The sequence below is a fragment of the Dermacentor silvarum genome, chromosome 7 (assembly GCF_013339745.2).
Source record: "Dermacentor silvarum isolate Dsil-2018 chromosome 7, BIME_Dsil_1.4, whole genome shotgun sequence".
NCBI classification, from domain to species: domain Eukaryota; kingdom Metazoa; phylum Arthropoda; class Arachnida; order Ixodida; family Ixodidae; genus Dermacentor; species Dermacentor silvarum.
This window is the reverse complement of record NC_051160.1, coordinates 9,702,936-9,716,051: the sequence shown is the minus strand read 5'-3', so window position 1 is coordinate 9,716,051 and position 13,116 is coordinate 9,702,936. Positions and strand designations below refer to the sequence as shown.

General features: G+C 43.7%; 1 protein-coding gene across 1 annotated transcript; it reads right to left on the bottom strand.

The window, feature by feature from the left end:
- Positions 1-7,143: 7,143 nt before the first annotated feature.
- Positions 7,144-12,892, bottom strand: LOC119459412 (uncharacterized). Its single transcript, XM_037721200.2, has 3 exons — positions 12,709-12,892; positions 10,828-10,998; positions 7,144-7,398 (listed from the first exon to the last, which is right to left on the bottom strand). Exons 2-3 carry the CDS (start codon positions 10,994-10,996, stop codon positions 7,172-7,174), a joined length of 396 nt encoding a protein of 131 aa, XP_037577128.1. The 5' UTR covers positions 10,997-10,998; positions 12,709-12,892; the 3' UTR covers positions 7,144-7,171.
- Between the last annotated feature and the right edge of the window lie 224 nt (positions 12,893-13,116).

Here is a 13,116-nt window from a genome sequence, read left to right as displayed (position 1 = left end):
TCTGTGTGTTTTAACTGATTCGTTGATTGATTGCTAGGATATAGCATTGATATCTGATTGGTTGGTTGATGGTTAGGGTTTAGCATTGAAGACTGATTGGTTGATTGATTGCTAGGATATAACATCGATGACTGATTGGGTGGTTGGTTGTTAGGGTTTAGCATTGAAGACTGATTGGTTCGTATTGATATCTGATTGGTTGGTTGATTGTTAGGGTTTAGCATTGAAGACTGATTGGTTGATTGATTGCTAGGATATAACATCGATGACTGATTGGGTGGTTGGTTGTTAGGGTTTAGCATTGAAGACTGATTGGTTCATAGATTGTTAGGGTTTAGCATTGATTACTGATTGATTGATTGTTTGGGTTTAGCATTGAGGACTGATTGGTTTACTGTTACGGTATAACATTGAGGACTGATTGGGTGGTTGATTGTTAGGGTTTTGCACTGAGGACCGATTGGTTTGTAGATTGTTAGGCTATAGCATTGAGTAGTGGCTTTTGATTGATTCTTAGGCTTTAGCACCGAGGAATGATTCGTTGATTGACTGTTAGATATAGCATAGAGGACTGATTGGTTCATTGATTGTTAGGGTTGAGCATTGAGGACTGGTTGATGGATTGTTAGGGTAAAACATCCCAAAGCTACAGAGGTGTCGTAGTGAGGGCTCTGGATTAATCTTGAAAACATTGGGTTCATTAATGTGCACCCAAATCTTGGTACACCACCGTTCTTGGGGTTCTAGGGGTAAAACTTCCTCTAGAAAAAAAAAGCGTCTAATAGGGTCTCTGTTCAATTAAATTTAAAATATAGAAATGCTCTCCTTTGCACCCGATCACCCGATTAGATGAAACCCTTTATACACAGAATTAGGAGTCTGCAGGAGTCATAATGAATTCTAGCATGGGAACATTGTAAATAGATTTATATATATACTAAAGAATGAACGTGGCATTTGACAGCTCAAAGTTCCTCAATGATAGCAGACTATGAAATTATGTAAACTACATGTGATGGGTGATCTTAAGTCGACATAGACATAGTATACTTAAATTGCACTTAAGGTAATTAGGCTTATTGGCAAGTCTTTTAAATATAATACGTACTTTTGAAATAATGGCATGTTTTTAGAGCCAAATGTGTGATAATAATTTTGGCAGCTCAAATGATTCAACAGACATAGTTTACCGACTGCAAGCTTGTAATTGGGATAATTTTTTTATTTGAAAGGTGATCTGAAAACTGTGGGGCTGCGCGACTCGCACGCGTCCCCTAATGTTGTTTTCCCCGCATAGCTCGCATCTCCCATAATCCGGCTTCTCCGCGTGGCTAAGCGCTGGCGGTGGTCATAGTGGTTGCGGCGCATTGCGAGAGATGGCGCGAGTGTCGCGATGCTAGCGCCACTGAACGGCGGGGTGACTTGGGCGCAGAAGGAAGAAGGCGCTTTCTTTTTGGCTTGGGATCGGCGACCAACACGCACGAACACTTCGCGCGTGCGCCAGCCCGCTTCGCGGGACCTGTCTCACGAGGCTGAGAGCAGGACATTGGTATGGACGAACACGGATCGTTCGAACGCACCACCGTTCGCGTGACCGTACACGTGAACGACTAGGTGATGGTGTCACAGCATGGGGCGAACATATTCGCTCGCTATCGGGTCGCGGTGAGTCGGACTTCCTTGATTTGTCGCGCGCCCATGTGAACGTTCTGTTGGTAGTAATTCGGCTAGCGTGTATTAGTGTATGAAAGATGCAATACATGCCCTTTTGATTGTTTGCACTACTGTGTTGTCGTTCCTTTGTCCCAAGAGCACATTGTCGCGTGCGAGTTGCGCATCCCCACAAAAAAAAGCTAGGAGTGCTTTGCACTCAATCTACTTTTTTTTTTTCCTTCTTTTTTTACATGTGCAATGGATTTCACAGAAATCAGTTCAGCACAGAACTTGTGCGCTACTAACTGTCTGTTTATGAATTATGAAGGTGATGCCAGGATCGAAGTAAAGCTTTGTACGTAAAGCTATTCAAATGGCACATTATGATGCTGCTGTTAGATTTTTTTTTTTGCATTCAGTATGTGGCTGGCCATAACATATGGCATATTCGCAGGTACTTTTTCAGAAAATTGTTCGAAGCACAAGGATCCGGATTTTGCAGCACTTTTCACAAATTTTAAGTGTCCTCACCCAGCCTGTCCTTTGCAATATGGCTACAAAAAAATGCGGATTGCACAGGTTCTGGAAAATGCTGTACTTTAGGGATTTCCAAGGACTGTTTTCTTGGATGGCGCACAATTCCTATGTTAAGTGGTATTCCACTGCGGCAGATTTCTGTAGAAACACCGATGCAAAAAAAAGGTATTTATGAAGACGACATTCATGTTGTATTTGCAGTCTTCGCTTGGCGTCGCACCAACGCACGGGCACATGTTCGTGCAACCGAGGCAGCATTTCACTGCCTTAGTGGGGTGGGCACTGGGATCGTGATGAATGCACTGCAATTGAAAGTAGTGATGGTACATGTAATGCCATGAGGTTGAATAATTTTTGGTTGCATTTGTTGAACTTTTGAGTTGAACAGAAAATTGTAATTCATGCAGTAATAGAAATGAGCTACAAAGGAATCCTGTGCGCGTTACTCGCAAAGCTTTGAACTTAAAAAAAAGTGTTTTTCATGGTTCAGCTATCAAACCTAACATTACCGTATAGACTCGTGTAAGGGCCACACCCCCCACCTTTTGCATAAAGCATAAAGCGTTACTGAAGGCCTTGCAGTAGGTTTTTTTTATTCTTACACGTATCAAAATTTAATCGTTTGCTTGTTTCGTGTGACAACTGGTAGTATCACTGTTGTACATCCCGTTACAGCTTTGCTCTATTGGCCAGTCTTCCGTGTGACGAGTAACGCTATTGGATAGCACTTGCAGGCGACGAGTAGATTTCCAAAACCAAGCGATTGAGCGACGAGAACGTGCAATCTGTTTGCGCGACGGTCTGTTTCGCCACACGAAGCCATCGTTTACAGCTGCCGCACACAAAATCGCTCTAATGGGATTTGGGCTTTAGCCTTAAAAGTGTGGCTCCCTGGGTAATTCAGTGTGCTGCATTACTTGTAATAACTTCTCATGTTCTAGATCTTGCTATGGCCGCCAGGATTAAACATGTCACTCATTTGCTCCAGTTGTATGCTTGATAGCGTACAGTTGGCGATTTGAAATATCCGAAAGCTATTAAGAAAAGTATTCATATTTTTTAATAGCAACTATTCGATTCGTTATTCAAAAGCTTAGAGTATTCACATACTCCTAGTCTTGACGTCACAACGTCCTGCTTCCATGTGACCCCCTGTGTCATCCCGTCATGACACACACACTTCCAGGGAAACTAAACCGAAACAGGTTTGTAGAAAAGCTATCGTAGTAAACTCTAAGTATAGTATATGTTATAGTATTATTATAATATATAGCTTATAGCTATATTATGTTTATCAGGGTTGAGGACTTTCACTTAGGCAAAGTAAAATGAAAAGTTGAAAATGATATGTTAGTGCTCCATTGAGAGCCAACAGCCTCTCTCGACTAAGGTACGTCCTAGTTGACGTGAAGTGGCACAGAACATAAGTGCTAACAAAACTGCAATGTGATGGTGAGCAGTTTGCTATGTGCGCAGTAGGCTCATCTGCACCTCTGACCGTCGGCAAGTGCATCAACGCAGTGCAGCCCTATGTACAACTGCTCATATTTTTTTGGCCACATGTGCTGGAAAGTAAATCAGAACTGGCCACAGCTTGTGGCCTACACTTTTTTCTGGTCTTTCCTTATTTGTCAACTGAATTCCCTGAGTGAGGCTCAAGTTCGACGCTGTGAACGACACTAGTACTCAGACTGGTAGTCTTAAGAATGGGCCAACCAATATTTACGACATTGTGAATGTATGGGCGTATTCAGATATGTTTGTTAGAGATGAGGGAAATATTGCTCGGGGGAGTATTTAGATGAGATGTATGGGTGTCTGAAGTATGCACCTCGACGAAAAGATGTATTTAGACGGCAGTAGCTGGTTGAAACTCGTTAATCTACAGTGCACGAAGAAAGTGCAGGCTTCAGGGCATCTCGGAGCTTCAGTCACACGGACATTGTCATCATTGCTCCCGGGGAACATCGTGATGGTTTTGAGTAGTTGTGACACTATTCATTAATTCATTTTTTATTGTCAGAAACAGCAGGTTGTTTCGTTTTGTTATTTGTTGTAAATACAGCTCTCACAGTACATATAAAAGATAAGAATCTGGCTGGGTCGTTCTTTTTTCTTAGTTGTGTAGAAAATTTATTAATGTTTTTTTGCCAAAGCACGCACCTGATTAGCATTCTTGTGTATACATAAATGATGCAGTCTGTATTCTGCCGTCTTGGCAAGATGGTAAAATAGCCTCCGTATCAATTGAATTTCAAGTTTCTTTACATTTTGCAGTTGCATTTGGAACCCTCCTTTGAAGCCTTGTGCCTACAGTGCAATTATGGTGATGTTCAGTCGGCACCGAAAGTTTACGGACCATGGGATTTCAGGAAAAAATCAATTTCTTGACCAGCTTGTGACCACAGCCAGTAAAACCATACAGATGTTATTCCAACATGTTAATGAAGGTTTGAAATATGGACACCAGGCTGCATGCGCGGGCTGCAGAAATATTCAGGTTTTCCTCAGATCTCACTGTCCGTAAACTTTTGTCGTTCTCTTCAGTACCAAATGGCTAAAAATTTATTCAAGCATTTGAATTGACTGTATTGAATTTTAGAAGATATATAGTAAAACTTATTTTAATGTTTTTTAAAGAAATGCTTTATCAGGAGCTGGTTGTGCAGTAAATTGTTGTTGTTGCTTGTTGAAAGTTTTTCAGTGCCCCGACCACAGCATATGGATTTTCAACCAGAATATTTGAAGTATAGGGGAGTTGGGCTCCGCTTTACAACAAGTTCGAAACGAGAAACCCGCAGGGTACTGCATGTTACAGCACAAGCAGTGACCTGTGGCAATTCTTCGTATCAACCGGAAGAGGCAAGTAGCACTGTGACGGTCACCACGTGACGGCAGCACCTTGAGCCTAACTGCATCACGTAATAACCAGTATAAGACTGAAGCAGCTAATCATGGCCGTCAGCAGAATTTCTACACTGTGGTGTCCCCACCGTAGAGCGCAAACATGTTTCAGCATATGTTTTATGAGCTCCTGCACTGTAGGAGTGCGTCCCCGCCTTCATTACATGGCTCTGTAGAGCTTCTCAGCTCTGGCGCAATGCCACTTACAATGAAGTACGTTTCTTGTCCCGAGGAGTTCGGTATAATGTGGTTTTCTTTACTGCACAAGCATGGAGGACTAGGTCTGCTGGAGTGCGCATCCCACCTTACCAGGACTCTTTAAAGCCTACATAGCGAAATGCCACTTTTAACGAGGTACATTTCCTGTCCTGATGAGTTCGTTATAACGAGCTTTTGTTTACATTGTATGTAAGCATGCGGGGCGTGATATATATACGAATTGTGTCTGACCTTCGGCACATGCGGGAGCATTGGTCGAGGCTGGTGAGCCCTACTGATTTCGGGCAGATGTTGGCCCGCGGCTCGCAGTGTCCCCGGAAGAACGCCACCTGGTAAAGGTGTGCCGACAGGTTGCACACGCCCAAGTCGATGTTGTCGCACTCGGCTGGGCCAGTGTTCTCCTCTGCACACGTAGTGACGTGGTTATTTCAGTCGCGAGTAGTACACATGGGCAGACACACAAGGCCTACAAGGTTTGTGTTGTATAACAATGATGACTTTATATGCAGAGGTGGTGCACGTGTTGCAGGCGACATCTCCTGTGTACGTGAAGCTAGAGCAGGCCGTAGGGTTGTGGTTTGTGTGTGTAAGGCACGTACTGCTTCACCACTGGGTGTGAGAGGGGGATTGGGGTTTCCATGTGCAGCGCTTACCACGTGTCGTGCAAGTAATGTCTGCCTCTTTATGTAATCAACTTGACCAGGACAAATTGTGTAATATCGTCTGTCTGATTAAGAAAAACTCTTTCCCGGATGTATGCCAGTCCGAGCAGCTCATATTTCAAGGACAGCGAAGCTGTATAAGTGAGTTCTCGCATCCTTAGGTTGTCTTAACGGCTTGTTTTGCCACTGCCTAGAATCCATCGAGACTTTTCAAACGCAAAGTCGAGTATATCCTGTGCAATTCCGAAATTCTTCGCTATAGACAAGCCTTTTCACATGCTTCGCTCTGTCTGAGCTTAGTACTACTTGTAGATTAATTCTCCGTTATATGCAACGTATGTTTAATGGCTGCATGCATGCTGCATGTCGGCGTCTGGCCGCGCATTCCTAAGGCCCCTTGCTGGCTTTTCTTAGTGATAACTCATCAATGATGGCGGCATCCGGCTGCGTGTTCTCGATGATGCCTTGACCGCTTGGGGCTGCTTTGCTGTCTGACCTTTGACATTTGATACCAACCAACCAAGCCACCGCATGCCGCCGCCAGCTTTCACCGTCACCGCACGAGAACACTTGTGCGGCCATTTAAACACATTTAACGGCCAACTGCAAAGAAATTTTGGACGGCATAAAAAGCCTAGTTTAAGATACTAATATTGATATAGAAGAGCCTCTATGCAAATTTTGACATTTGCATTAAGAGCGGAAGCATTGTGAACAGCTAGAAAAATAACAGTTTTTTTTATATGGAATCACGCGTGCACACGCACACACACACATACACAAATGCGCGCGTGTGTGTGTATGTGAAGGCTTGCGGTAAAGTTGGGTCTCGCCATCGATGCTAAGATTTAAGTCATAGCGACACCACCAGGTGCAAGCATCGTTTGCTTAGGTGCTGTTTAAATGCTGCTAAGTAAATGTATACAATTTTCAGCTCTGTGGCTTTTCCAAAATTGGTTTAGTGTCACATCCCACTCATTTATATCAAATTTATCTAATGTAATATTTCATTGCAGTTGCCCTTTAACAGCTTTGCTGTACGACAAAGAAAATATTTGAATAAAAAAAAGTACTACTAGTAGTTTTGTGGCACGCCTTACGAATGGATGGACGTATTTGGACATGTCGCGAGCTGATGTAGCTCATCATAGCTGTCACTGCAAAAAGCAGAGCATCCTCCAGCTTGCCGAGAAAGTTCACATGACGGAGCAGAAAATATTGTGATCTGCGAAGTGTTCACCTTTGCACGCCTCTTTACACTCTTCCTCGGAGTTGAAGCCCTGGCCGACGAGGCACGAACCCCTGTCCACGTGGAGGCACCAATCTCCAAAGTGGTAGTACGTCGAGGTGTTGGTGTCGATGCCCGGAACGCAGTTATGCATGTGCACGGGTGCCGAGCAAGCGGGCATGCGTTGTGGACCACCTGCGGACCGTCCCCAGATTTTCTTTCTTACAGGAAACACAGCTGTTACAGGCACGTGCTACTTTAATGAGGCTTATCACTGGGAGACATCTTCATCCCATAGCAAACGCTACAAACTGCCATTTTGAAGTCCTTCAAAGCCCTTAAATTTCGCAGAGGCCTAATAGATGCTTAAAGCTTGCTTTCAGCTAAGCTTATAATGAATCTTATCAGTGTACTTGACCACAACGTTTATGGAAGAGGAAATTGTAGGCAATTCAGTCTAATTAGCACAGACCGCACCTTTAGGCAAATCCCTATTTTTTGCCTTATACAGAACACAGAATATTCTTATTTTCCAACAAGTTTGTTGGGGGCCGTCCAAGTGAAAACCCGCAACATACAGCTTGAATGTGCCTGAAGGCCCTCGTACGGCAGCAGTACATCTGCTGTCGGTGTTCAACATAAAAACTAAATTTTCAACATATATATTTACAAAAAAGGTCCTCATCGTGGCCATTTAACTCTAAGCATGAACTGCGTTTTGTGCTCCCAAATGCCTACTTAGAGGTTCGTTCCTATGTTAGATTTTCAGAGCCTAAAAAATGGCTTTCTCCATGTTTTGTCCTAGCTTTCTTTTATTTATAATGTTATTACCCGCTGAGGAACTTGACTGAAGGCAGCCGATTATTACAACAAACAATTCGCTGGTGTAAAGGCAAAGTGCTTGACAGCTTTGCACCGAGAGCTTCGCTGTTAGAAGCGCTCAAACTGCACTGCACAATGATATATTACAGCGAAGCTGTTATAGGCTAAGTTCCAGGAAATCGTGTCCGGCAACGGGGGTAGATAGGCAACGTCGCGCAACCTTGTGGCGTCCTATGAAAACGTCGGGATGGCGGCGTTCTTAAACTTAGGGATCGTAAAACAATTTAAGACGCGTCGCCACAAGGTCGCACTACTCTTTAGAGTGATGTACGTTTCGCTTTGAAGCGATGCAACTTTCAGACGCGTCGCGCCCCCTTGCGGCGCCGTCTGAAAGTTGCATCGCTTCAAAGCGAAACGTACATCGCTCTAAAGCGTAGTGCGACCTTGTGGCGCCCACTGAAATCTTCGGGGTTTCACATAGAAAAGGTAATGAGCGCAGCGACGGCGGAAGTATAGACCACCTACGATGAGCGGGCCGCAGACGCCAAGCATTAGTGCGCTGCCTGCCAGGACCACGAGGCGGAAAGAAATGCGAACTGTCCATGTGGCCCCGATCCAACTCACTTGGAACGATTCACCGGAACAACGGTCAATCACCACATACACAGCTGCACTGGTCATCCACCTTCACAGAGTGGAATGGCACTGAATTTTCTTCAAGGTGGACATCATCGATAAACTTGATTGCTCGGCCACAACTCTGACCCGGAATATGGGGCTCATTTTGGACTTTTAGGAAAGTCTCGCCACCATCCCTAATGAACATGTTGCTAATAGAGTTGGTTCAGTATTTTAATCTGTCTCGGGAAAAAATTCTGGGTTTCTAGTACTGAAAGAACTGTCAAAGGTTCCGACTCGTGACAATTCTGTAATGACAGACGGGGTTGGATCATCGAATGTATACTGATGTACAAATACGTGCCCCTAACTTCAGTGGATGTTGAGCATTTCCTTCTTTTTTTTTTTGCATACAAACCAATATTCGGTAAAAAAAGGCGCAACGTGAAATATCGAAATATTGCTATGGTGCTTGTTTGTCACTGCTCGCAAATTTTCTCATGGTGTCTAGACAAAATAAATTTCACATAAATCTTGTATCCTATGCAACTTGCCTCATTACGTTTTATCGACAAAATAAAATGAACTCAACAAAACAGGGGTGTAGTGGGCTAGCTGTGTTCCCCAGAAAACCATAATTCATCCACAGACGCACAGCTGAAGTTCTGATTGAGCGTATACATGGGACCTAAAGGACAGTATTTTGCACCTATGTGTAATTGAAAGTTAAGTGCCTGCTATGGGCGCCTATAACAGCATTTGTTTAGTGCCTGAACATCTGGTCTCTTGTGAATAACATTATCGACAAGAGCTTGATCTTTGTGGCACGGAGCCATCTCGGTGACGACTGGTGATGTCATAGTTTCCTACAAAAATTACTAGAGGGAAATTTGGCGCTGCGATCGTTCAGCCACTGTGGGTAGGGTGGCAGCCACCCTACCGTGGGGGGAATGATGGTTGGCTCATGGATTTGTCTGATCTTTACGCTTGTGGCTTAAGACGTTCTTATGTCTTCGTTTACTACGATGCATCTGACTTTATTTCCGCAGACTTTGAAGTATTTCTACTTTCTTTAAATCAGAAGATGGTAAAAAAGATCGTACAAGCACAATCGCTGTGAATTGTGGCGTTTTAGCGCAAGATTTTGTTGGAAGCGCAATCACAAAGCCATTTGAAGCTAGAAGAACGAAGTCTAGGCAAATCCATCTACTAACCGCGATTCCCATGCTACTAGGGTGTAATGCCACCCATGTTGACTGAAGCGCCATGCTTGGAGCCACATGGAGGCTATGTTGGAGGAGGCTATGTTGGAGCTTCCTTAGACACTACCGCCCTCTAGTAATTTTTATGGAAAACTCCATAGGCCATGCTTTATGCGAAAAAGGCTTAGCAAATACATTTTGTCCTTTCAATGCTTGTGCAATATACATATGTTTACTTGTTGCTTACGGCTACGTTTTGATTATTTTCAAGCGATACGGCGTAAATGTACTTTTTCAACAAAAGCTGCTGCAAACCCCGAGCAAGATAAAATAGGCCGATGATTGGATAATATAGGGTAACACTAGTCATGTTTAAACTGGTAAACTATCCAACGCTCTATTTTTTCTCTATTAGCGGGAAAGGGTTCTTTAGTATCGGGAAACATCGTCCAAATTTCCCTTTAACTTTCGAATCGAAACCTGAGCGCCGGTAGGGTTTACGTCACGCATTTCAAGATATTTCCCCATATTTCGACCGTGTTCGCGCGCAAACACTTTTCGATACTTACTAAGTTGAGTCTTTGGTATTATGATGAGTAAATTATTGAGGGTGCACTGAAGTATTGGAAGTATTTGTTTCTATAGTTTCGAAGTTTGGGACCTTCGAGTAACGCAAGAAATTAAAACTCAATTAGCATCCATGTGATGACTTTGGAAGGTATCGCGCAACTCAGCGTGTACAGTCTACCACAAAAGCTTACGGACTGCGGGATCGGAGAAAAAGCCGAATATCTCCACATCTTCAAAACGCAGTCGCATTTCCCGCCTCTTCTAATACATGCGAACAACACTGTGACGTGCGGTTTTACTGAATGTGTATGTCGCAGGCTGCTAGGAAGTTATACGTTTTCCGAGAGCCTGTGGTCCGTAAACCTTTGTGGTTGACTGATTGATTCTCAGATCTAAAGAAACTGCTTCTTACTGCAGGCGGCCTCGCAGGACGCCATGTCACGGAAGCGGTTGTCACCGGCGAGGCAGCTACGACCGGGCCGATAGTAGTTGCACGTGTCGTCGGTTGGGTCGTACACCACCATCACCTCGCGATCGCTTCCAGTCTTTCGGCAGAGGGCCACTGGCGGACGATCGCACATCCCTGCACATGCAACGCACGTGTGTGTAGCACTCGTCACGTCGCCCCAAAGTCATATGGGAATAAAATTCCTGTGAAATTTGATAGACTTTTAGTACCATGGTATGGCAGCAGCGCTACTGAGACGAAGGCAATAGGAAGTAGAAACGGGGCATGCACCAATTCTCAACTAATCATTTATAAAGGGGAAAAAGTGCTAGTGATTTTCAAATTGAACCAAATACGAATATTCGAGAAAAAACAACTTCGTGATAACGAATGGAATATGCCGATTATTTACAATTTCTAAACAAAGTGATGCATAAAAGCTTCCGTGGGGTCTCCTTATCGCAACACTTATTCGGCGATAATCGACACGTCTAATTGATTTATCACCTGGATTTCAGTTCGAATGAGTAGATTGTAAATGAGAAACAAAGGAAATACAATTGTATAGATTGTATCAGGTGCGCCGTCACAATGAATGTATAACGAAACGTACAAATGGCATGTCGGCAGATGCTCGCGTAGAATTGCGTGACGGTGCTCGTTGAAGGAGCTAATAGTGCATTACTACAGCATGGCAGACCGTTTTAAAGGAATCTGAACACGGCAACATCGGCGAAATACTAAAACTGCTTTGATAGAATCGACAGAGCAAATTCCTAAGCAACCCAAGGCAAGACATGTTTATTTCACAAATGGAAACTGCTGTGCACACAGTTCATTCTAAAATACTTTACACGCTTAATAGTGAATAAAGGTGTAAATGGGTCGTAGCTCATGCCGTTACACCTATTGGATGTTGGGGTTTGAGTTATAGATCGATTTACAGCCTTGTTGATGTTTAAGTGTTTAAATTGGTCATAACTCACGCCGTTACAACCTATTGGGCGTAAGAATGGGAGATATAGATTGATTTACACCCTTATTCACTTTTAAGGGTGTCAAGTATGTTACAATGCGAGTTCCTCCATGCGCTCGCTCGGGAACTGGTTTGTCTGCACAAGAACCGCTGCTATGCTGCAGGGGAATCATTCGGAAAGAGTTTCAACTTGCATCAGCTTTTCTCCCAGTATAGATGGGAAAAAAGCTCCTGCTGTCCCTTTCTATTCGAATAGAGAGAATAGTTTGGCAACTTTGAATGCTGAGCTCTCGTATCGAATCTCAATAGCTCTCTCAGCCAATCAGATCTGACAAGATAGGTGAATGACAGTATGGCGGAAGTTGTCAATTTCCAGAACAGTGTAACCCCGGATGCTGCGGCGTCGGCAGAGCCGGCGCAGGATACAGGAACGTCGGATATAAGAAAGATCTATATAGAGTGCTTTAACTCGCATATTGTGATTTCGTCTGGAAAGGCGCGGGAATACACAGCGCAGCAACCCCACCGGTTATAGTGAGGTGTTTGCAAAGTCTTGGTTAGATTTCGGGCAGCTGGCAACCAGTACCCTAGGACTTCTGAAGCATGTGATAACTCCCTTATGGGAGATTCGTATTCTTCTGCATGAGTTGCATGAATTGACATTCATGTATAGAGGCTTTCCTTCCTCCGTGGTATTTCGTAAATCGTTATTTTCGCAGGGAAAGATTAAAGGGAAAGATTAAAATCGCAGGGAAAAATCGCAGGGAAAGATTAAAGCCAGCAAAGTGCGTCCAAAATAAAAATAAAGAAAGCACTTGACAAGCATGCCGGCGAAAACCGTATGATAGAAATGGACTTGTATACGTTACCGGGTATCGCAGTCTCCTCTTCTGCGAAGACTGAATAAGAAAAAACAAAAAAAAAGAATAACACATGAGCGTCAATGATTTGCTTTATGTGGGAAATTGTCTACACCATGGGAATAAAGCAAACTTTAAAAAGAAGGACGATTTCTCAAGTCTCGCTTAAAGAAAAGTTGAGGAGGGGCAAAAAAAAAAAAAGAAAGTTATTTCGCGACGAACCATTTCAGCTATCACATCAGTGGGCACACTCGATCATTGCAATACGTGTTCTGTTGTTGATTTGACTAAACGCAGTATCGCAACGTGTCGTTACACAGGCGCTGCTGTTCGCTTCCGCGCCTTCCTGTATGCGTTTAAACTACATAGTTTCTCGATCTATATACCGCGCTTAATGTTTTCATTTTAGTTTCACCG